General features: G+C 45.5%; 1 protein-coding gene across 1 annotated transcript; it reads left to right on the top strand.

Moving 5' to 3' along the window:
• The first annotated feature begins 11,233 nt into the window (after positions 1–11,233).
• LOC123186364 (tryptophan decarboxylase 1-like) lies at positions 11,234–13,085 on the top strand. Its single transcript, XM_044598141.1, has one exon. It carries the CDS (start codon positions 11,379–11,381, stop codon positions 12,909–12,911), a length of 1,533 nt encoding a protein of 510 aa, XP_044454076.1. The 5' UTR covers positions 11,234–11,378; the 3' UTR covers positions 12,912–13,085.
• The last annotated feature ends 11,330 nt before the right edge of the window (positions 13,086–24,415 follow it).

The following is a 24,415-nucleotide window of genomic DNA, read 5'->3' as shown; positions in this document are numbered from 1 at the left end:
AAGGCCGAACTGGAGAACTGCCTAGAGAGGCTGCTTTGTACTTCTGCTGCGAGCGCTGCCGTGTGCTCCTCTGTTTGGAGGGAGCGTTCAGTGTTCCCATTGACCGTGATTACTCCTCTAGGGCCTGGCATCTTGAGCTTGAGGTATGCATAGTGTGGTACCGCGTTGAATTTTGCGACTGCGGTTCGCCCGAGCAGTGCGTGATAGCCACTACGGAACGGGACTATGTCGAAGATTAACTCCTCGCTTCGGAAGTTATCCGGAGATCCGAAGACCACTTCCAGTGTGACTGAGCCTGTACAGTTGGCTTCTACACCTGGTATGACACGTTTAAAGGTTGTTTTGGTGGGCTTTGATCCTCGAGGGATCTATGCCCATTTTTCGCACTGTATCCTGGTAAAGCAGGTTCAGGCTGCTGCCGCCGTCCATGAGGACTCTTGTGAGATGAAATCCGTCAATGATTCGGTCTAGAACCAATGCGGCTAAGCCGCCGTGACGGATGCTAGTGGGGTGGTCCCTTCGATCAAAGGTGATCGGGCAGGAGGACCATGGGTTGAACTTTGGGGCGACTGGCTCTATCGCATATACGTCCCGTAACGCACGCTTCCGCTCCCTCTTGGGGATGTGGGTTGCGTATATCATGTTCACCGTCCGCACTTGCGGGGGAAATCCCTTCTGTCCACTGTTGTTCGGCGGCCTGGGCTCCTCCTCGTCGTCGCTATGCAGCCCCTTGTCTTTGTTTTCGGCTCTTAACTTGCCTGCCTGCTTGAACACCCAACAGTCCCTGTTGGTGTGATTGGCTGGCTTTTCGGGGGTGCCATGTATCTGGCACAAGCGGTCGAGTATTCGGTCCAAACTGGACGGGCCCTGAGTATTTCTTTTGAATGGCTTTTTCGTTGACCGGATTTGTAGCCTTGGAATCCGGCATTAACTGCCGTATCCTAGTTGCTGTCGCTGTTAACGTGGCGCTTTTGTTTGTTCCGACGCGACCTGTCACTTTTGTCCTTGGTATTTGAATTACCAGGGTACTTGGTTAAGTTGTTGCTGCGAGCTAGCCAGCTGTCTTCTCCCGCGCAAAAGCGGGTCATGAGTGCCGTGAGGGCTGCCATAGATTTCGGCTTTTCCTGTCCCAGGTGCCGGGCAAGCCACTCGTCACGGATATTATGCTTGAAGGCCGCTAAGGCCTCTGCGTCCGGACAGTCGACTATCTGGTTTTTCTTTGTTAGGAACCGTGTCCAGAATTGCCTGGCCGATTCCTCTGGCTGCTGAATTATGTGGCTTAGGTCATCGGCGTCCGGTGGTCGCACATAAGTGCCCTGGAAGTTGTCAAGGAATGCGGCTTCCAGGTCCTCCCAAGAACCGATTGAGTCTGCTGGCAAGCTGTTAAGCCAATGCCGGGCCGGTCCCTTAAGTTTGAGTGGGAGGTATTTGATGGCGTGTAGATCATCACCGCGGGCCATGTGGATATGAAGGAGGTAATCCTCGATCCATACCACAGGGTCTGTTGTGCCATCGTACGATTCGATGTTTACGGGTTTGAAGCCCTCAGGGATTTTATGATCCATTACTTCATCTGTGAAGCATAGTGGGTGTGCGGCGCCTCTGTATTGGGCTATATCACGACGCAGCTCGAAGGAGCTTTGTCTGTTGAGTTCGGCCCGGCCGGATTCATTGCATCCGGAGTGACGATCACCGTCACGTGCCGTGGGGCGCCTGCGCGATCCGTAGATCGATCTTGTTTGCCTTGCCTTGTCCTCCAGTATGTCGCGCAGGTCGGGCGCATTTTCCCGTGCCTTAGTATGCTTGACGCGGCGCCGGGGCATGGCTTGAGTGGAGGGCCGAGAGGCCTCTCTGTCGCGGCCACGAGGTGGCCGGTCGGCCATGTCATGCGCTGGTGATGTAGGTGCTTCCTCCTCTAGTCGGGGTAGCAGCCTGCGCTTTGGGTAACTCTTGGAGGGGCGTTCGAGTTCATACTCTTCGGCCGCAAGGACTTCAGTCCATCTGTCAGCTAGCAAATCCTGATCAGCTCTAAGCTATTGCTGCTTTTTCTTGAGGCTGCTTGCCGTGGCCATAAGCCTGCGTTTAAAACGCTCTTGTTCGGCGAGATCCTCTGGCACGACGAACTCATCGTCATCGAGGCATGCCTCGTCTTCGGAGGGAGGCGTATAATTATCGTCCTCAACCTCTTGGTTCGCCGCCCTCTCGTGACGGCTGGCTTCTCTGTCCTCCTGTGCTGAATCTTGCTGGAGAGGGTGTTCTTCGGCGCTATCCGAAGTAGTATTATCTCCCGTGCCGGAATCACCATTTTTTGCTTTGGTGGGATTTAGAGCGGCGCCGCTGATGCCGGCGCTTGGGTTGTTTCTTAGAGGTATCGTCCCCCGCTATTCCATCACCATCTCCATCCTTTGGAGTGTCCACCATATATATGTCATATGACGAGGTGGCCTTCCAGCGCCCTACAGGTGCTGGTTCTTGTTCGTCTCCTGCATCGTCGTCCATGCCGTCGATGTCTTCGGAGTCGAAGTCAAGCATGTCGGTTAAGTCGTCGACAGTGGCTACGAAGTGGGTGGTGGGTGGGTTTTGAATTTCTTCATCGTCCGTATCCCAACCTTGCTGACCGTAGTCCGGCCAGGGCTCTCCTGATAAAGAGAGAGACTTTAGAGAATTCAGGATGTCACCGAAGGGCGAGTGCTGAAAGATGTCCGCGGCGGTGAACTCCATTATCAGCGCCCAATCGAATTCGATCGGCAGGGGCGCGGGGGGCTCGGAGTTCGGAGAGGAATCCGGCTCCTCGGAGTCACGGGCCATGTGGAGTGCAGGGCTGGAGTTCGGCTCGATCGCCTCTGAGATCGCAGCCCCTGAGGCAGCGTCCAACCGCTGATCCTCGATCGGCGCAGTAGGCTCCGAATCAATGGTCGGAACCGATGCGTGTGCGGCCTCCAAGGCGCTGTTCGGCGGCAGAGCTATATCATGCCCATCGAGATAGTGCGGCGCGCTTGGCTGTGGCTCGAATCCGTCGAAGATCATAATCATAGAATGCGGCAATTGCTAACATGATTCAGACGGACTTCAGCTTTGCTACGGGTGAGAAAGTCTCATCGTAGTCAACCCCTTGAACTTGTCGATAACCCTTAGCGACAAGCCGAGCTTTATAGATGGTCACATTACCATCCACGTCTGTCTTCTTCTTAAAGATCCATTTATTTTCTATGGCTCGCCGATCATCGGGCAAGTGACTCAAAGTCCATACTTTGTTTTCATACATGGATCCTATCTCGGATTTCATGGCTTCCAGCCATTTGTCGGAATCCGGGCCCGCCATCGCTTCTTCATAGTTTGAAGGTTCACCGTTGTCTAAAAACATGATTTCCAAGATAGGGTTGCCGTACCACTCTGGTGCGGAACGTGTCCTCGTGGACCTACGAAGTTTAGTAGTAAGTTGATCTGAAGTTTCATGATCATCATCATTAACTTCCTCTCTAGTCGGTGCAGGCACCTCAGGAACATTTTCTTGAGCTGCGGCACTTACCGGTTCAAGAGGTAATACTTCATCAAGTTCTACTTTCCTCCCACTTATTTCTTTCGAGAGAAACTCTTTCTCTAGAAAGGACCCATTCTTGGCAACAAAGATCTTGCCTTCGGATCTGAGGTAGAAGGTATACCCAACAGTTTCTTTAGGGTATCCTATGAAGACGCATTTTTCCGACTTGGGTTCGAGCTTTTTAGGTTGAAGTTTCTTGACATAAGCATCGCATCCCCAAACTTTTAGAAACGACATCTTAGGTTTCTTCCCAAACCATAATTTATACGGTGATGTCTCAACGGATTTCGATGGAGCCCTATTTAAAGTGAATGTGGCAGTTTCTAAAGCATAGCCCCAAAATGACAGCGGTAAATCAGTAAAAGACATCATAGATCGCACCATATCCAATAGAGTGCGATTACGACGTTCGGACACACCATTACGCTGAGGTGTTCCAGGCGGCGTGAGTTGTGAAACTATTCCACATTTTCTTAAGTGTGTGCCAAATTCGTGACTCAAGTATTCTCCCCCACGATCTGATCGCAAGAACTTGATTTTCTTGTCACGTTGATTCTCAACCTCACTCTGAAATTCCTTGAACTTTTCAAAGGTCTCAGACTTGTGTTTCATTAAGTAGACATACCCATATCTACTCAAGTCATTAGTGAGGGTGAGAACATAACGATAGCCACCGCGAGCCTCAACACTCATTGGACCGCACACATCAGTATGTATGATTTCCAATAAGTTGGTTGCTCGCTCCATTGTTCCTGAGAACGGAGTCTTGGTCATTTTACCCATGAGGCATTGTTCGCACGTGTCAAATGATTCGTAATCAAGAGACTCTAAAAGTCCATCTGCATGGAGCTTCTTCATGCGTTTGACACCTATGTGACCAAGGCGGCAGTGCCACAAGTATGTGGGACTATCATTATCAACCTTACATCTTTTGGTATTCACACTATGAATATGTGTAGCATTACGCTCGAGATTCATTAAGAATAAACCATTCACCATCGGAGCATGACCATAAAACATATCTCTCATATAAATAGAACAACCATTATTCTGGGATTTAAATGAGTAGCCATCTCGAATTAAACGAGATCCTGATACAATGTTCATGCTCAAAGCTGGCACTAAATAACAATTATTGAGGTTTAAAACTAATCCCGTAGGTAAATGTAGAGGCAGCGTGCCGACGGTGATCACATCGACCTTGGAACCATTCCTGACGCGCATCGTCACCTCGTCCTTCGCTAGTCTCCGCTTATTTCCCAGCTCCTGCTTTGAGTTGCAAATGTGAGCAACCGCACCGGTATCAAATACCCAGGAGCTACTACGAGTACTGGTAAGGTACACATCAATTACTTGTATATCACATATACCTTTAGTGTTTCCGGCTTTCTTGTCCGCTAAGTATTTGGGGCAGTTCCGCTTCCAGTGACCACTTCCCTTGCAATAAAAACAATCAGTTTCGGGCTTGGGTCCATTCTTTGGCTTCTTCCCGGCAGCTTGCTTACCGGGCGCGGCAACTCCCTTGCCGTCCTTCTTGAAGTTCTTCTTACCCTTGCCTTTCTTGAACTTAGTGGTTTTATTCACCATCAACACTTGATGTTCCTTTTTGATTTCCACCTCTGCTGATTTCAGCATTGAATATACCTCAGGAATGGTCTTTTCCATCCCCTGCATATTGAAGTTCATCACAAAGCTCTTGTAGCTCGGTGGAAGCGACTGAAGGATTCTGTCAATGACCGCGTCATCCGGGAGATTAACTCCCAGCTGAGTCAAGCGGTTATGCAACCCAGACATTCTGAGTATGTGCTCACTGACAAAACTATTTTCCTCCATCTTACAGCTGAAGAACTTGTCGGAGACTTCATATCTCTCAACCCGGGCATGAGCTTGAAAAACCATTTTCAGCTCTTCGAACATCTCATATGCTTCGTGTCTCTCAAAACGCTTTTGGATCCCCGGTTCTAAGCTGTAAAGCATGCCGCACTGAACGAGGGAGTAATCATCAACACCTGACTGCCAAGCGTTCATAACGTCTTGGTTCTGTGGGACAGGTGCGTCACCTAGCGGTGCTTCTAGGATATAATCTTTCTTGGCAGCTATGAGGATGATCCTCAGGTTTCGGACCCAGTCTGTATAGTTGCTGCCATCGTCTTTTAGCTTGGTTTTCTCTAGGAACACGTTGAAGTTGAGGACAACGTGGGCCATTTGATCTACAAGACATATTGTAAAGATTTTAGACTAAGTTCATGATAATTAAGTTCATCTAATCAAATTACTCAATGAACTCCCACTCAGATAGACATCCCTCCAGTCATCTAAGAGAAACATGATCCGAGTTAACTAGGCCGTGTCCGATCATCACGTGAGACGGACTAGCCAACATCGGTGAACATCTTCATGTTGATCGTATCTTCTATACGACTCCTGCTGGACCTTTCGGTCTTCCGTGTTCCGAGGCCATGTCTGTACATGCTAGGCTCGTTAAGTCAACCTAAGTGTATTGCGTGTGTAAATCTGGCTTACACCCGTTGTATTCGAACGTTAGAATCCATCACAGCCGATCATCACGTGGTGCTTCGAAACAACGAACCTTCGCAACGGTGCACAGTTAGGGGGAACACTTTCTTGAAATTATTACGAGGGATCATCTTATTTAAGCAACCGTCGTTCTAAGCAAATAAGATGTAAAACATGATAAACATCACATGCAATCAAATAGTGACATGATATGGCCAATATCATTTGCTCCTTTTGATCTCCATCTTCGGGGCTCCATGATCATCGTTGTCACCGGCATGACACCATGATCTCCATCATCATGATCTCCATCATCGTGTCTTCTTGAAGTTGTCTCGTCATCTATTACTTCTACTACTATGGCTAACGCTTTAGCAATAAAGTAAAGTAATTACATGATGTTTATGTTGACACGCAGGTCATAAATAAATAAAGACAACTCCTATGGCTCCTGCTGGTTGTCATACTCATCGACATGCAAGTCGTGATTCCTATTACAAGAACATGATCATCTCATACATCACATCCTTTGGCCATATCACATCACAAAACACTTGCTGCAAAAACAAGTTAGACGTCCTCTAATTGTTGTTGCAAGTTTTTACGTGGCTGCTATAGGTTTCTAGCAAGAACGTTTCTTACCTACGCCAAAACCACAACGTGAATTGCCAATTTCTATTTACCCTTCATAAGGACCCTGTTCATCGAATCCGATCCGACTAAAGTGGGAGAGACAGACACCTGCCAGCCACCTTATGCAACTAGTGCATGTCAGTCGGTGGAACCAGTCTCACGTAAGCGTACGTGTAAGGTCGGTCCGGGACGCTTCATCCCACGATGCCGCCGAATCAAGATAAGACTAGTAAAGGCAAGCAAATTGACAATATCGACGCCCACAACTGCTTTGTGTTCTACTCATGCATAGTAACTACGCATAGACCTAACTCATGAGGCCACTGTTGGGGAACGTAGCAGAATTTTAAAATTTTCTACGCATCACCAAGATCAATCTGTGGAGTCATCTAGCAACAAGGGAGAGAGGAGTGCATCTACATACCCTTGTAGATCGCGCGCGGAAGCGTTCAAGAGAACGGGGTTGATGGAGTCGTACTCGACGTGATTCAAATCACCGATAATCTACTGCCGAACGGACGGCACCTCCGCGTTCAACACACGTACGGTTAGGAAGACGTCTCCTCCTTGATCCAGCAAGGGGGAAGGAGAGGTTGATGAAGATCCAGCAGCACGACGGCGTGGTGGTGGATGCAGCAGGATCCTGGCAGGGCTTCACCAAGCGCAAGCGGGGAGGAGAGGTGTTACGGAGGGAGAGGGAGGCGCCAAGAGCAAGGGGTGCGGCTGCCCTCCCTCCCCCTCTTTATATAGGGGCCTTGGGGGCGCCGGCCCTAGGGAGATGGATCTCCAAGGGGGCGGCGGCCAAGGGTGGCTTCCCCCCCCCAAGCCAAGTGGGGGGGGGCGCACCCACCCCTAGGGTTTCCCAACCCTAGGCGCAGGGCAGGCCCAAGGGGGGCGCACCAGCCCACTAGGGGCTGGTTCCCCACCCAAATCAGCCCATGGGGCCCTCCGGGATAGGTGGCCCCACCCGGTGGACCCCCGGGACCCTTCCGGTGGTCCCGGTACAATACCGGTAACCCCCGAAACCTTCCCGATGGCCAAAACTTGACTTCCCATATATAAATCTTTACCTCCGGACCATTCCGGAACTCCTTGTGACGTCCGTGATCTCATCCGGGACTCTGAACAACTTTCGGGTTACTGCATACTAATATCTCTACAACCCTAGCATCACCGAACCTTAAGTGTGTAGACCCTACGGGTTCGGGAGACATGTAGACATGACCGAGACACCTCTCCGGTCAATAACCAACAGCGGGATCTGGATACCCATGTTGGCTCCCACATGCTCCACGATGATCTCATCGGATGAACCACGATGTCGAGGATTCAATCAATCCGTATACAAATCCCTTTGTCAATCGGTACGTTACTTGCCCGAGACTCGATCGTCGGTATCCCAATACCTCGTTCAATCTCGTTACCGGCAAGTCACTTTACTCGTGCCGTAATGCATCATCCCGTGATCAACCACTTGGTCACATTGAGCTCATTATGATGATGCATTACCGAGTGGGCCCAGAGATACCTCTCCGTCATACGGAGTGACAAATCCCAGTCTCGATTCGTGCCAACCCTACAGATACTTTCGGAGATACCTGTAATGTACCTTTATAGTCACCCAGTTACGTTGTGACGTTTGGCACACCCAAGGCACTCCTACGGTATCCGGGAGTCGCACAATCTCATGGTCTAAGGAAATGATACTTGACATTCGGAAAAGCTACGGCAAACGAACTGCACGATCTTTGAGCTATGCTTAGGATTGGGTCTTGTCCATCACATCATTCTCCTAATGATGTGATCCCGTTATCAATGACATCCAATGTCCATAGTCAGGAAACCATGACTATCTTTTGATCAACGAGCTAGTCAACTAGAGGCTCACTAGGGACGTGTTGTGGTCTATGTATTCACACATGTATTACGATTTTCGGATAACACAATTATAGCATGAACAATAGACAATTATCATGAACAAAGAAATATAATAATAACCATTTTATTATTGCCTCTAGGGCATATTTCCAACAACATGTTCTTTATTTCGCTCAACAAGTTCACGAAATTAGAAATATCATAAGTGCTAGATGATGCATTATTAATAGAAAACATAGACATATGCATACCAGGTTTGGCATTTTAACTTCGAACCTCCTGGGTAGAGTTTAGCATTGTAGTTGGAACCCTCTCAATATGTCATTTGACATAATATTCCATCATGCCACCCAAACATTTTGAGCTTGAGCTTGTGTCATGCTTCTAAAGGTGTCATCTGTAGATGAATCTAACAATTATTCATATGTATGGTTCAATCCAACATAAAAGGTGTGCAACATTAACCATTCACCTAATCTATATACGTCAATTTCTAAGAGTTTTACCTCCTTTTCAAACTTGAGATAAATGTTTATGATTGCATAACTTATAGTTCACAATGTGGTTTTGCATTTCTAATATCTTAGCAGGGGGCTAGTACTTCACAATTAAAACATTTTGCATTCACTACAAAATTTAGTATTATCAAGAGGCAAAGATGGAAACCACCTCCTTACCCAACAACCATCCACTCCCCCCACCACCTTCTCAACCATTGTCTCGTCATCCTATGTCACCGCCACCTTCGCCCTGTCCGCAAGCGAGCCCTCAGCTAGGGATCGATCCAGAAGTGCTAAAAGAAGCCATCTAAATGAGACAACCCCTTGAAACAAAACAAGTGAGATGGAAACCGCTTGCTAAATCTCTTCTGGTCAGGACCCATGACAGTTACTAACATTGCCACAAGTTGCATTGTTCGTGTAAGACCTCTCACAGCAGGAGCGTCAGAATATGATGCATTACCACGTAAACAAAAATATGATGTGGCACATCAATTAATTATTTTACAGAAGGTTCTAGTATATGGCACAGTACCATGGCACGTCAAAAGATTTTTAAAATAAAAATAAATAAATGGAGTGCACTTTAAATTGAGACTTTATAAATCAACAAATGTAGTGATAACATGATACTATTGTATGATACTCCCACCGTTCCTAAATATTTGTCTTTGTAGAGATTTCAACAAGTGACTACATACGAAGAAAATCAGTGAAGCTACACTCTAAAATATGTCTATATACATCGTATGTGGTAGTCCATTTGAAATCTCTAAAAAGGCAAATATTTAGGAACGGAGGGAGTACTATGTATTGCACATGCGGAATCCATTTTGGCTCTATGGAGCACATGCTCCTGCATGCCAAAAATGGATTTTACAAATGTCAAACAAACTAAAAAATATAGATGTGTTCAATGTCACACCCAAATGGTACATGCAAATTTTCAGGGGGAAAACTTAAGCATTTTGACCTGCGCAAAAAAAAAAGAGAGTCAAACGCCGAATGTTACCTCCAAATGTTAGACTTGTTTATTTTTTCACCAGCGAAGAACTGCTATCCCATATGGCATGAAAGTTGTCAAGCACATGATACTAGTTTATGTTACTCTTCATTGTGGTAGGTCTAACATATATGTTGTATGAATATACACTTGGTGCTTTGATTGTATTTTTGCGAAAGATTTAGATTTATTATAAAAGTTCATCAAAAGTACAAAACACCTCAAACACAATAAAAATACGTCGAGGTCTCTAGACCACCAAATGACCACTACCGCCGCCAGAATGGTCCATCGACTCGTCTCTGTCGCCACTCCCCTACCGAAACCGGCTTGACCTTGTCGATAACAGCCAGAAAAAGTCCTCATGCACTTGTCCCTAAGGACCAGCGCCATAGAGCCGCAATCGTCGTCGTTGAGCCCACAAATAGATATGAACCAACTAACACCAAATCTCGCCATTCCACGAAGACATCATGAATCCAGGCCAGAGCTCCGTCATACATCTAGATGGACAAACTTGGCGAGGATTAGATCTTGGAAGACAAACATGCAGAAGAAACGTCGTCATCTACCGGAGTGCCACGTTTGCAAGTACTAAAAAGCACTTAACCTAAACTACCAGCCGAAACGAAGACACCCATATCCCCCTCCCCACCACCGATGGAGCGCCGGGTAGAGGAGAGGCGAACCCGCGGGCTCGCCGGTGAAGTCTGAAGCGGAGAATTTGCCCTAGCCATAGATAATTTCTTTTAGGAGAGAAAAGGTCTATCTTGACCGCATGATATTGTATTATATGCAGTTAATAATACGAACAAGAAACGATTTTTTGTGGTGACGAAAACCATCCATGCCCCCTAGTAGTCCGGAGTATATGCGTAGAAAGAAAAAAAAAAACTTTAGCAGCCAGACGGTGACCAATTAACGAACGGCATCATAACGGGTCTATTCGGACGTATCCGGACCGAACAGACGAGTTGACCATCAGATTCATGTCGCGCGCGCTTGTGCTCGGATATCTACCAACCACCAACCTTCCAAGCAGCATACGTAGGCCCGCGCGACCAGGACCCATCCAACGCCCACCCCGCCACGCCGCTTCCCGGATCCACCTATATATACCCCGCACCAACTACTAACTCCATTCACCAAGCAGCAAAGCAAGCCAGCTAATTACTAGCTCCTCCGCCTCTTCTTCTTGCTCTCCGGCAGCAAAGCTACCTAGCTCAACTTCATTAAGCCAATCCTTCTCTCCGCCTCCCAACCTTCTTTGCTCATAATCAAGGTTTAAATTACCTACCTAAAAGGAATGGGCAGCTTGGGCACCAACCCCATGTCCTTCTCCGCCATCCCCGACGACAAGGCGGCGTTCGAGCCGCTCAACCCCGAAGATGTCCGTGCATACCTCCACAAGGCCGTTGACTTCATCTCCGACTACTACACCAACATCGAGTCCATGCCCGTACTCCCTAACGTGAAGCCGGGGTACCTGCAAGACGAGCTCAGCGCATCCCCGCCAACTTACTCTGCGCCATTCGACGTCACCATGAAGGAGCTCAGGACCTCCGTTGTCCCCGGCATGACGCACTGGGCTAGCCCCAACTTCTTCGCCTTCTTCCCCTCCACCAACAGCGCAGCTGCGATCGCCGGCGACCTCATTGCCTCAGCCATGAACACCGTCGGATTCACGTGGCAGGCCTCACCTGCCGCCACTGAGATGGAGGTTCTCGCTCTCGACTGGCTTGCGCAGCTCCTGCGTCTGCCCACAACCTTCATGAACCGCACCAGCACTGGTCGTGGCACCGGTGGTGGGGTTATCCTTGGCACAACAAGCGAGGCCATGCTCGTCACGCTAGTCGCCGCCCGTGATGCAGCGCTGCGTCGAAGCGGCTCTGTCGGCGTGTCTGGCATTCCACGCTTGGCTGTGTATGCTGCCGACCAAACCCACTCCACGTTCTTCAAGGCTTGTCGCCTCGCGGGATTTGACCCCGCCAACATCCGCTCCATCCCTACCGGGCCAGAAACCAATTATGGGCTCGACCCGGCAAAGCTTCTCGAGGTCATGCAAGCTGATGCCGACGCTGGTCTTGTGCCAACATATGTCTGCGCAACCGTGGGCACCACGTCTTCCAATGTCGTTGACCCGGTGGGCGACGTCGCCGATGTTGCCGCCATGTTCAGTGCATGGGTCCACGTCGATGCTGCCTACGCTGGCAGTGCATGTATCTGCCCTGAGTTTCGCCACCATCTCGACGGCGTCGAGCGCGTGGACTCCATTAGCATGAGCCCACACAAATGGCTTCTCACATGCCTTGATTGCACATGTCTCTATGTCCGTGATGCTCACCGACTGAGTGACTCATTGGAGACCAACCCGGAGTATCTCAAGAATGATGCTACCGAGTCCGGCGAGGTCACCGATCTTAAAGACATGCAGGTCAGCGTTGGCCGGCGCTTCCGCGGGCTCAAGCTTTGGATGGTCATGCGTACCTATGGTACCGTAAAGCTCCAAGAGCACATCCGTAGTGATGTTGCCATGGCCAAGATGTTTGAAGATTTCGTCCGTGCCGATGACAGGTTTGAAGTGGTCGTACCGAGGAACTTTGCTCTTGTTTGCTTTCGGATCAAGGCAAGTGGAGTCATGACGGAGAAGGATGCTGACGAGGCCAACCGCGTGCTAATGGAAAATCTGAACAAAACTGGCAAGGCTTATCTTGCACACACGGTGGTCGGTGACAAGTTCGTATTACGGTTCGCCGTTGGGTCGTCGCTGCAGGAGGAGAGGCATGTGAGAAGTGCTTGGGACCTCATCAAGAAGACTACGGGTAGTATCATGGATTAAGTGGACAGACCTATCGGTGCCGAAAGCTTTAGGGGCAACACAAATCCCAATATTTATGATACATTTATTCTTTTAATTTATCTTTCTTTTCTTTTGCTTCGATTCAGATTATTATTTATTTGGACATGTGGTTCTTATTTCCACTGAGGGTATATGTATATAGTAGGCAACGAAATGGATTGTAGACTGTCAAAGGTAAAATGGCTTATATTGAATGAACACGAGATACTTTTTTATTTGTTACTGTGCTCTGGTAGCGAGTGATGAATGCTTGTCTACGCATATCGATCAATCAAGAAATGGACACATCCATTTGTGCGTGAGATGTGTTTATTTGGGTTAGAGTGGGTTAAAAAATAACTCTAACTCTAATTGTGTTAGAGTATTCAAACAGGGGCAAAATGGGTATGTTGCACTCAATTGGTTTTTAGGTTTCAAGATGCCAGACCGAAGCTGGTCACCGCGTGTTCCCACCTTCCCATTAATTAATTGGTCCTATCTAACTGCCATACAATTCCATCTGTCTGAATTAATGGTGCTTGCACCGGAGCATTGACACAGCAAAACACAGGGTCAAAGATTTAATTAAGTGATCGATTTATTTTGCGCCCAACTTCGATGCGGATTTGCAAAGGAAAGGACCATCGACGTTCTCGCGGCCTGCCGGAGGGACATGGAACAATGGAGGCTCGCCGGCGCCCGCGGCATAGAGGTCCCTTTCGGGGACATTATGTGAGGAGTGAAACCATGTACTACCTCCGTCCGAAAATACTTATTATTAAAAAGAATAAAAGGGAATGTATTTAGATCTAATTTAGTTTTAGATATATCTCTTTGTACCTATTTTAATGACAAGTATTTTCAGACGGAGGGAGTAATATTTTTGCTGGGGTAGTGGAGTGAAGCCTGTGTGCTCATTCTCTACCTTATTCAGACCTTGATTTTTTGATCTCTCTTTTGTAACCTTTCTCTGCTAAGCCAATGAAATACCAGCAATGCTGGGTCTTTCAAAAAGAAAATCCGTGTTTGAGTATGAACGTGGCTTAATAGGGGTGCTGGGTCTTTCAAAAAGAAAATCCATGTTTGAGTATGAACGTGGCTTAATAGGGGATCTCCAACGCATGAGCGCTTATGTTCCCAGAGGCAATATTTTGTGTAGGTTTTTTAAGCGTCCTGACTCCTGGGCGCCACAAAATAAACCATGGTCCACTAAAAAGCTACGAAAACAACTGGGATTTAATCCCTGGAGCCCAGACATAGGGCCCGTTCGGCAATCCACCCGCTCCTCAATATCCATGGATCTAGACAGCATCGTTTCGCCCGTTCCCAGATTATCAACCACAACTCGTCCGCTCCTGGAGCGGAGGCGCGAAGCGGAGGAAAACCGAACGGCCCCTTAAACGCCTGCATTGTACGTGCTCTTAAAATTGTGAGTCAATGAAAGCAAAGCAGGCATACAAGTGGGAGTACTAGAGTAGGGCGGTACTACTGTAATGACTGTATGCTGAATGGAGCGATCAGTACTCGCAACTAGTCTCCCGTCCGTGGCCCATCTAAATTATATAAGAGCATGGTTAATAATGTAGCCGGCTATTGGCTATAAGGAGATGCTACCTAACTTAAAGCCCTCATAAAAATATATTCATATAATAGGTTGGCTCTTAGATTGGCTATTAGGCTGGTCATAGTGGGGAGTAACTTATATTAGTCATGCATATGACACTAGTCTAAATTACGATTTTCATAGTGCAAAGTAACATAGTAGTATTGTCATAGATGGTTTCATTTATTAGCTTGTAGACTCATCTTTTATTGAGAAGCGTTATGTTACAATAACATATTATGTTACTACTTCTCATTAACTACTTGCCACATAAGCAAAAAAAATTGGGGTACACTATGTTACTCGCTAAGTTACTCCCACTATGACTAGCCTTAGGTTGGCTCTAAGCATTTAATATCTGCATGAGCGATGTATATGATTGGAGAGAGTTGCATGCATACTATTTTATCTTGATCTATGTGCTATAGCCGGTCTATAGAATAAGAGCCCGCTTCACTCTCTCTCCTCTTCTCTCACTCCTCCAAGTAGGATTTTAATGACATGGCAAGTCTTATAGCCTGCTGACTAGGCCTTATTAGACTTGCTCTAACAGATGATTTCTCTCATGCTTGAGCTATGCAGTATATCGATACTGGTGACATAGAGTAACTCTAGCAAAGTTGTTATATCGGACCGACAAATATAATAACCGTTTTACAGAGAGTTGTTGAGGACATCCGAGGTAGCTACGGTGTCTCTGCTCCCCACGGTGTGGAACCAACATAGGAGGGTGTCAAGGGTAGATTGCGAGCAATTGCTGGCCCCTTTTCTCCTTGAAGGAGATTTCATACAACTTGGGGGGATGAGATCTAACACTGCCCCTGGACCGGGCGGGTTTCCGGACACTTTCTACAAAACGTTCTGGAATGTGGTGGGTCCACATTTCCTGAAGCTAGTCCAAGACTTTGCTAAAGGGTGTATCGATGTGAAGAGGCTTAATTATGGTATTTTGGCACTATTGCCGAAAGTGGAGGGAGCGGACCACATTCGTCAATACCGGCCAATTACCCTAATCAACGTCAGCTCTCGGTTACTAGCTAAGGGTATGCTTCTAGGTTGGCTCCAGTGGCGGATAGGGTAATTGACACTAATCAAACCGCCTTCATCAAAGGACGGAGCATTCTGTATGGAATGGTTGTCCTACATGAAGTGCTCCTCGAAATCCACAATAAGAAGGAGGTGTTTATCCTGCAGATAGACTTTGAGAAAGCATATGATAGGATAAGATGGGACTTTCTAGAGAAAAAAACGCATGCTAAAGGGTTCGACCCACAATGGGTGAGCTGGATGATGCAATTGGTCAACTGTGGCCAGACCACAATCAATATCAACGGGAAAATAGACTCGTTTTGTCGGAATACCAGGGAGACCCTATACCACCCTATTGTTTAACATTGCAGCTGATGGCTTGGTTGCATTGTTAAATAGGGTGAAAGAGGCTGGGCATATCTCTGGTGTTGCGATATCGGTAGTGCACAACGGGTGGAGACACATCTTCAGTATGCGGACGACACCTTAATCTTCATTAAAAACTCGGACATAGAGATTATTAACTTCAAATTTCTACTCATGTGCATAGGGGATGTCCGGGCTAAAGATTAACTTTGAGAAGAGTGAGGCATTTATCTCGGGAGGAGACCTTGAATCAAAGCTTCGAGCAGCTCATATGATGAATTGTGAGCTAGGCTCGATAACGATGAAGTACCTGAAGGAAATGTGCCCTAGAGGAAATAATAAAGTCGTTATTTATATTTCCTTATATCATGATAAATGTTTATTATTCATTCTAGAATTATATTAACCGGAAACTTGATACATGTGTGGATACATAGACAAAATAGAGTATCCCTAGTATGCCTCTACTTGACTAGCTCGTTAATCAAAGATGGTTAAGTTTCCTGACCATAGACATGTGTTGTCATTTGATGAACGAGATCACATCAATAGAGAATGATGTGATGGACAAGATCCATCCATTAGCTTAGCACAATAATCGTTTAGTTTTATTGCTATTGCTTTCTTCATGACTTATATATGTTCCTCTGACTATGATATTATGCAACTCCCGAATACCGGAGGAACACCTTGTGTGCTATCAAACGTCACAAAGTAACTGGGTGATTATAAAGATGCTCTACAAGTGTCTCCGATGGTGCTTGTTGAGTTGGCATAGATCGATATTAGCATTTGTCACTCCATGTATCGGAGAGGTATCTCTGGGCCCTCTCGGTAATGCACATCACTATGAGACTTGCAAGCAATGTGTCTAATGAGTTAGCCATAGGATGATGCATTATGGAACGAGTAAAGAGACTTGCCGGTAACGATATTGAACTAGGTATGATGATACCGACGATCGAATCTTGGGTAAGTAACATACCGATGACAAAGGGAACAACATATGTTGTTATGCGGTTTGACTGATAAAGATCTTCGTAGAATATGTAGGAGCCAATATGAGCACCCAGGTTATTTACCGGAGATGTGTCTCGGTCATGTCTACATAGTTATCGAACCCGTAGGGTCCGCACGCTTAACGTTCGATGACGATTTGTATTATGAGTTATGTGATTCATATATTGGCCACCGATGACGCTTAACGTTCGATGACGATTTGATGACGCTTAATGGTCGAGAGGTAAGATTCATATATTGGAAGGCTATATTCGGACATCGGAATGGTTCCTAGTGATTCGGGTATTTTTTGGAGTACCGGAGAGTTACGGGAATTCGCCCAGGAAAGTTAATGGGCCTTATTGGGCTTTAGTGGAGAGAGGGAAGAAGGGCCACGAGGTGGCGCGCGCCTCCCCCCTGGCCAAACCGAATTGGACAATGGGTGGGGGCGCGGCCCCCCTTTCCTTCTCCCTCTCCCTCCTTTCCTTCTTTCCTACTCCGGAAAGGAAAGGGAATCCAAGTAGGACTTGGGAGTCCTAGTAGGACTCCCTACACTTGGCCCGCCCCTAGGAGGGTCGGCCTCTCTCCCTCCCTCCTTTATATACGTGGGCAGGGGGCACCCCAAAGAGACATCAAGTCTTCTCTTAGCCGTGTGCGGTGCCCCCCTCCACAGTTACACACCTCGGTCATATCGTCGTAGTGCTTAGGCGAAGCCCTACGCCGGTAATTTCATCATCACCGTCGCCATGCCTTTGTGCTGACGGAACTCTCCCTCATCCTCAACTGGATCAAGAGCTCGAGGGACGTCCTCGTACCGAACGTGTGCTGAACACGGAGGTGACGTACATTCGATACTTGGATCGGTTGGATCGTGAAGACGTTCGACTACGTCAACTGCATTATTAAATGCTTCCGCTTTCGGTCTATGACGGCATGTAGGCACACTCTCCCCCTCTCGTTTCTATGCATCTCCTAGATAGATCTTGCGTGATCGTAGGATTTTTTTTTGAAATACTGCATTCCCCAATAGTGGCATCCGAGCCAGGTCTATGCTTAGATGTTATATGCACCAGTAGAACACAAAGAGTTGTGGGCGATGATAGTCATACTTCTTACCAGCAACATCTTACTTTGATTCGGCGGTATTGTTGGATGAAGCGGCCCAGACCGACATTACATGACCGCGTTCATGAGACTGGTTCTATCGATGTGCTTTGCACACAAGTGGCTAGCGGGTGTCTGTTTCGCCAACTTTAGTTGAATCGAGTTTGACTACACCTGGTCCTTGTTGAAGGTTAAAACAACACACTTGACGAAAAATCGGTGTGGTTTTGATGCGTAGGTAAGAACGGTTCTTGCCAAAAACTCATGGTAGCCATGTAAAACTTGCAACAACAAAGTAAAGGACGTCTAACTTGTTTTTGCAGGGCATGTTGTGATGTGATATGGTCAAGACATGATGAGATATAAATTGTTGTATGATATGATCATGTTTTGTTGAAGTTATCGGCATCTGGCAGGAGCCTTATGGTTGTCTCTTTATTGCATAAGATGCAAGCACCATATAATTGCTTTACATTATCGCTATGCGATAGCAATAGTTGCAAAAGCAATAGTTGGTGAGACGACCATGTGACGACACTTTGATAGAGATCAAGATGATGGAGATCATGGTGTCATGTCGGTGATGATGGAGATCATGACGGTGCTTTGGAGATGTAGATCAAAGGCACGAGATGATGATGGCCATATCATGTCACATATTTTGATTGCATGTGATGTTTATCCTTTATGCATCTTATTTTACTTAGTAAGGCGGTAGCATTATAAGATGATCCCTCACTAAATTTCAAGGTATAAGTGTTCTCCCTGAGTATGCACCGTTGCTATAGTTCGTCATGCCGAGACACCACGTGATGATCGGGTGTGATAAGCTCTACGTTCACATACAACGGGTGCAAGCCAGTTTTGCACACGTGGAATACTCGGGTTAAACTTGACGAGCCTAGCATATGCAGATATGGCCTCGGAACATTGAGACCGAAAGGTCGAATGTGAGTCATATAGCATATATGATCAACATAGAGCTATTCACCATTGAAAACTACTCCATCTCACGTGATGATCGGACATGGTTTAGTTGATATGGATCACGTGATCATTTAGATGACTAGAGGGATGTCTATCTAAGTGGGAGTTCTTAAGTAATATGATTAATTGAACTTTAACTTATCATGAACTTAGTCCTGATAGTATTTGCATATCTATGTTGTACATCAATAGCTTGCGATGTAGCTCCCCGTTTATTTTGATACGTTCCTAGAGAAATATAAGTTGAAAGATGATAGTAGCAATGATGCGGACTGGGTCCGTGATCTGAGGACTATCCTCATTGCTGCACAGAAGAATTATGTCCTTGATGCACCACTAGGCGACGGACCTATTGCAGGAGTAGATGCACACGTTATGAATGTTTGGCAAGCTCGGTATAATGACTACTTAATAGTTTAGTGCACCATGCTTTACGGCTTAGAACTGGGACTTCAAAAACTTTTTGAACACCACGGAGCATATAAGATGTTCTAAGAGATGAAATTGGTATTTCAGACTCATGCCCGGGTCGAGATGTATGAGACCTCTGATAAGTATTTTGCCTACAAGATGGAGGAGAATAGCTCAACCAGTGAGCATGTGCTCAGAATGTCTGAGTAATACTATCGCTTGAATCAAGTGGGAGTTAATCTTCGAGATAAGATAGTGATTGACAGAGTTCTCTAGTCACGATCACCAAGTTACTAGAACTTCCCGATGAACTATAATATGCAAGGGATGGAAAAAACGATTCCCGAACTCTTCGTGATGCTGAAATCGGCAAAGGTTGAAATCAATAAAAGCATCAAATGTTGATGGTTGACAGGACCACTAGTTTCAAGTAAAAGGGCAAGGGAAAGAAAGGGAACTTCAAAAGGAATGGCCAGCAAGTTTCCACTCCCATGAAGAAGCCCAAAGCTAGACCCAAGCCTGAAACTGAGTGCTTCTACTACAAAGAAAATGGTCACTGGAAGCGGAACTGCCCCAATACTTAGCGGATAAGAAGGGTGGCAAAGTGAACAAAAGTATATATGATATACATGTTATCGATATGTACTTTACTAGTGTTCATAGTAGCCCCTGGGTATTTGATACCGGTTCAGTTGTTATGATTAGTAACTCGAAACAGGAGTTACAAAATGAACAAGGACTAGTTGAGGGCGAGGTGACGATGTGTGTTGGAAATGATTCCAAGGTTGATAAGATCACCATCGCATACTCCCTCTACCTTCGGGATTAGTGTAGAACCTAAAATAAATGTTATTTGGTGTTTGCCTTGAGCATAATATGATTGGATCATGTTTATTGCAATACGGTTATTCATTTAAGTCAAACAATAATTGTTATTTTGTTTACATGAATAAAACATTATGTGGTCATACACCCAAGGTGAATGGTTTATTGAATCTCGATCGTAGTGATACACATATTCATGATATTGATGCCAAAAGATGCAAAGTTGATAATTATAGTGCAACATACTATTTGCGCTGCCGTTTAGGCCATATTGGTGTAAAGCGCGTGAAGAAACTCCATGCGGATGGACTTTTGGAATCACTTGATTATGAATCATTTGATGCTTGTGAACCATGCCTCATGGGCAAGATGACTAAGACTTCGTTCTCCGGAACAATGGAGCAAGCGACTGACTTATTGAAAATAATACATACCTATGTATGCGGTCGATGAGTGTTGAGGCTCGCGGCGGGTATCATTATTTTCTGACCTTCACAGATGATTTGAGCAGATATGGGTATACCTACTTAATGACACACAAGTCTGAAACATTTGAAAAGTTCAAATAATTTCATAGTGAAGTTGAGAATCATCGTAATAAGAAAGTAAAGTTTCTACGATCTGATCGTGGAGGCGAATATTTGAGTTACGAGTTTGGCCTTCATTTGAAACAATGTGGAATAGTTTCGCAACACACGCCGCCTGGAACATGACAGTGTAATGGTGTGTTCGAACGTCGTAACCGTACTTTATTAGATATGGTGCAATCTATGATGTCTCTTACCGATTTACCTCTATCGTTTTGGGGTTATGCATTAGAGACAGCTGTATTCACGTTAAATAGGGCACCATCTAAATCCGTTGAGATGACACCATATGAACTGTGGTTTAGCAAGAAAGCTAAGTTGTTGTTTCTTAAAGTTTGGGGTTGTGATGCTTATATGAAAAAGTTTCAACCTGATAAGCTCGAACCCAAATCGGAGAAATGTGTCTTCATAGGATACCCAAAGGAAAGGGTTGGGTACCTTCTATCACAGATCCGAAGGCAAGATATTCGTTGCTAAGAATGGATCCTTTCTAGAGAAGAAGTTTCTCTCGAAAGAAGTGAGTGGGAGGAATGTAGAACTTGATAAGGTAATTGTACCTTCTCCCGAATAGGAAAGTAGTTCATTACAGAAATCAGTTCCAGTGATTCCTACACCAATTAGTGCAAAAGCTAATGATGATGATCATCAAACTTCATATCAAGTTACTACCGAACCTCGTAAGTCAACCAGAGTATGGTCCGCACCTGAGTGGTATGGTAATCCTTTCTGGAAGTCATGTTACTAGACCATGACGAACCTACGAACTATGAGGAAGCAATGATGAGCCCAGATTCCGCGAAATGGCTTGAGGCCATGAAATCTGAGATGGGATGCATGTATGAGAACAAACTATGGACTTTGATTGACTTGCCCGATGATCGGCGAGCCATTGAGAATAAATGGATCTTCAAGAGGAAGACGGGCGCTGATAGTAGTGTTACTATCTACAAATCTCAAATTGTCACAAAAAGGTTTTCGACAAGTTCAAGGTGTCGACTACGATAAGATTTTCTCACGCGTAGCGATGCCTAAGTCTGTCCGAATCATGTTAGCAATTGCCACATTTTATGAAATCTGGCAAATGGATGTCAAAATTGTATTCCTTAAATGGATTTCTTAAAGAAGAGTTGTATATGATGCAACAAGAAGGTTTTGTCAATCCTAAAGGTGCTAACAAAGTGTGCACGCTCTAGCGATCCATCTATGGACTGGTGCAAGCATCTTGGAGTTGGAATATGAATCCTATGCATTGTGCATGGTTTACTTAAATAAAACTTAAAAATAGAGTGAATAGCCAAGATTTCTTGCCGATACTCTAATATAAAGTGATCAAAGCATATGGTTTTATACAGACTTTTGGTGAAGCCTGTATTTACAAGAAAGTGAGTGGGAGCACTACAACCTTTCTGATAAATATATGTGAATGACATATTGTTGATCGGAAATGATGTAGAATTTTCTAGAAAGCATAAAGGAGTGTTTGAAAGGATTTTTTTCAAAGAAAGACCTCAGTGAAGCTACTTACATATTAGGCGTCAAGATCTATAAAGATAGATCAAGACGCTTGATAAGACTTTCAATGAGTACATGCCTTGATAAGATTTTGAAGAAGTTCAAAATGGATTAGTGAAAGAAGGAGTTCTTGCCTACATTGTAAGGTATGAAGTTGAGTAAAGACTCAAAACCCGACCACGACAGAAAATAGAAAGAGAATGAAAAGTCATTCCCTATGCCTCAGTCATAGGTTCTATAAAGTATGCTATGTTACGTACCAGACCTATTGTATACTTAGCATGATTTTGGCAAGGGAGTACAATAGTGATCTGGGAGTAGATCACTGGACAACGGTCAAAATTATCCTTAGAGGACTAAGGAAATATTTCTCGGTTATGGAGGTGACAAAAAGTTTGTCGTAAAGGGTTACGTCGATGCAAGCTTTGACACTAATCTGGATGACTCTAAGTCTCAATATGGATACATATTGAAAGTGGGAGCGATTAGCTAGAATAGCTCCGTGCAGAGCATAGTAGACATAGAAAATTTGCAAAATACATACGACTCTGAATGTGGTAGACCTGTTGACTAAACTTCTCTCACAAGCAAAACATGATCACTCTATGGGTGTTAATCACATAGTGATGTGAACTAGATTATTGACTCTAGTAAACCCTTTGGGTATTAGTCACATGGAGATGTGAACTAATCACATAAAGATGTGAACTATTGGTGTTAAATCACATGACGTTGTGAACTAGATTATTGACTCTACTGCATGTGGGAGACTGAAGGAAATATGCCCTATCGCACATGGATCCGTAAACCTAACCATGTGCAAACGCATCACGGGATCGTCTTCTCCTACCTCTTCACTATGTGTTCCCATTGGTATGTCTGTCCTTCTCGCACTCGCACCGCACACATGTTGCCCATGGCCACGATTTGACTCCACCAGGCACCGATGCCACTGTGGTGCATCTTCCGGCCTCCCACGCCTCGTACGGCCCAATCATAAAATACTAATGTCGTTGACGCTCTATAAAAAACCCAATGGCCACCGATACCTCTGACACTCAAGCCCTCGTGGATATCTCTCTCTCTCTATCTCTCTCTGTGTGTGTGTGTGTGTGTGTGTGTTGTCGAGCACCCCGGAGAGACCCCATGACCACTGCCAACTATGTCCTAAACTCCTAATGGGCTTTGGGTTGCATAATTGGGCCATGGGATGATAGATGGGACACGTCGTGGGGGTAGTGTGAGAAGTAGAGGTGATGGGCACATGAGTTGTGTATTTGTTGAATACATATTTCATACAGATAATGCAATTACAATTTTTTTGCCAAAAAGAAGTGGTTTTCATATAAATACCCATGAATTATGTTTGGACTGCCCTCCTTCCCAAAATAATTGGACACTCATGATGGTTCTCTGTGTCCAGAAAGATACTTAATGGGAGCATAACTTATATTATAGCACTAGCTTTTACATAGTGGACTGAGCAAGATCCCATTGCTACCTCTTGAGCACTGCATTGGATTTCCCCGAAGAGGAGAGGATGATGCAGCAAAGTAGCGTAAGTATTTCCCTTAGTTTTTGAGAACCAAGGTATCAATCCAGTAGGAGGCTACGCGCGAGTCCCTCGTACCTACACAAAAACAATAGCTTAACGCAACCAACGCGCTTAGGGGTTGTCAATCCCTTCACTGTCACTTACGAAAGTGAGATCTGATAGAGGTGATAAATAATATTTTTGGTATTTTTGGTATAGAGATGCAAAGTAAAAAGTAAAAGCAAAGTAAAAAAGCAAAGCAATAATAAAGTGATGGAGATTGATATGATGAGAAAGAGACCCGGGGGCCATAGGTTTCACTAGTAGCTTCTCTCAAGAGCATAAGTATTCTACGGTGGGTGAACAAATTACTGTTGAGCAATTTCCAGAATTGAGCATAGTTATGAGAATATCTAGGTATGATCATGTATATAGGCATCACGTTCGAGACAAGTAGACCGACTCCTGCCTGCATCTACTACTATTACTCCACTCATCGACCGCTATCCAGCATGCATCTAGAGTATTAAGTTAAAAACAGAGTAAC

Source organism: Triticum aestivum, chromosome 2A (assembly GCF_018294505.1).
Source record: "Triticum aestivum cultivar Chinese Spring chromosome 2A, IWGSC CS RefSeq v2.1, whole genome shotgun sequence".
Lineage (NCBI taxonomy): Eukaryota > Viridiplantae > Streptophyta > Magnoliopsida > Poales > Poaceae > Triticum > Triticum aestivum.
This window is presented reverse-complemented; position numbering and strand designations above follow the sequence as displayed.

Coding starts and splice junctions, on each gene's coding strand:
- LOC123186364 (XM_044598141.1), top strand. CDS start 11,379: ATGGGCAGCTTGGGCACCAACCCCATGTCCTTCTCCGCCATCCCCGAC.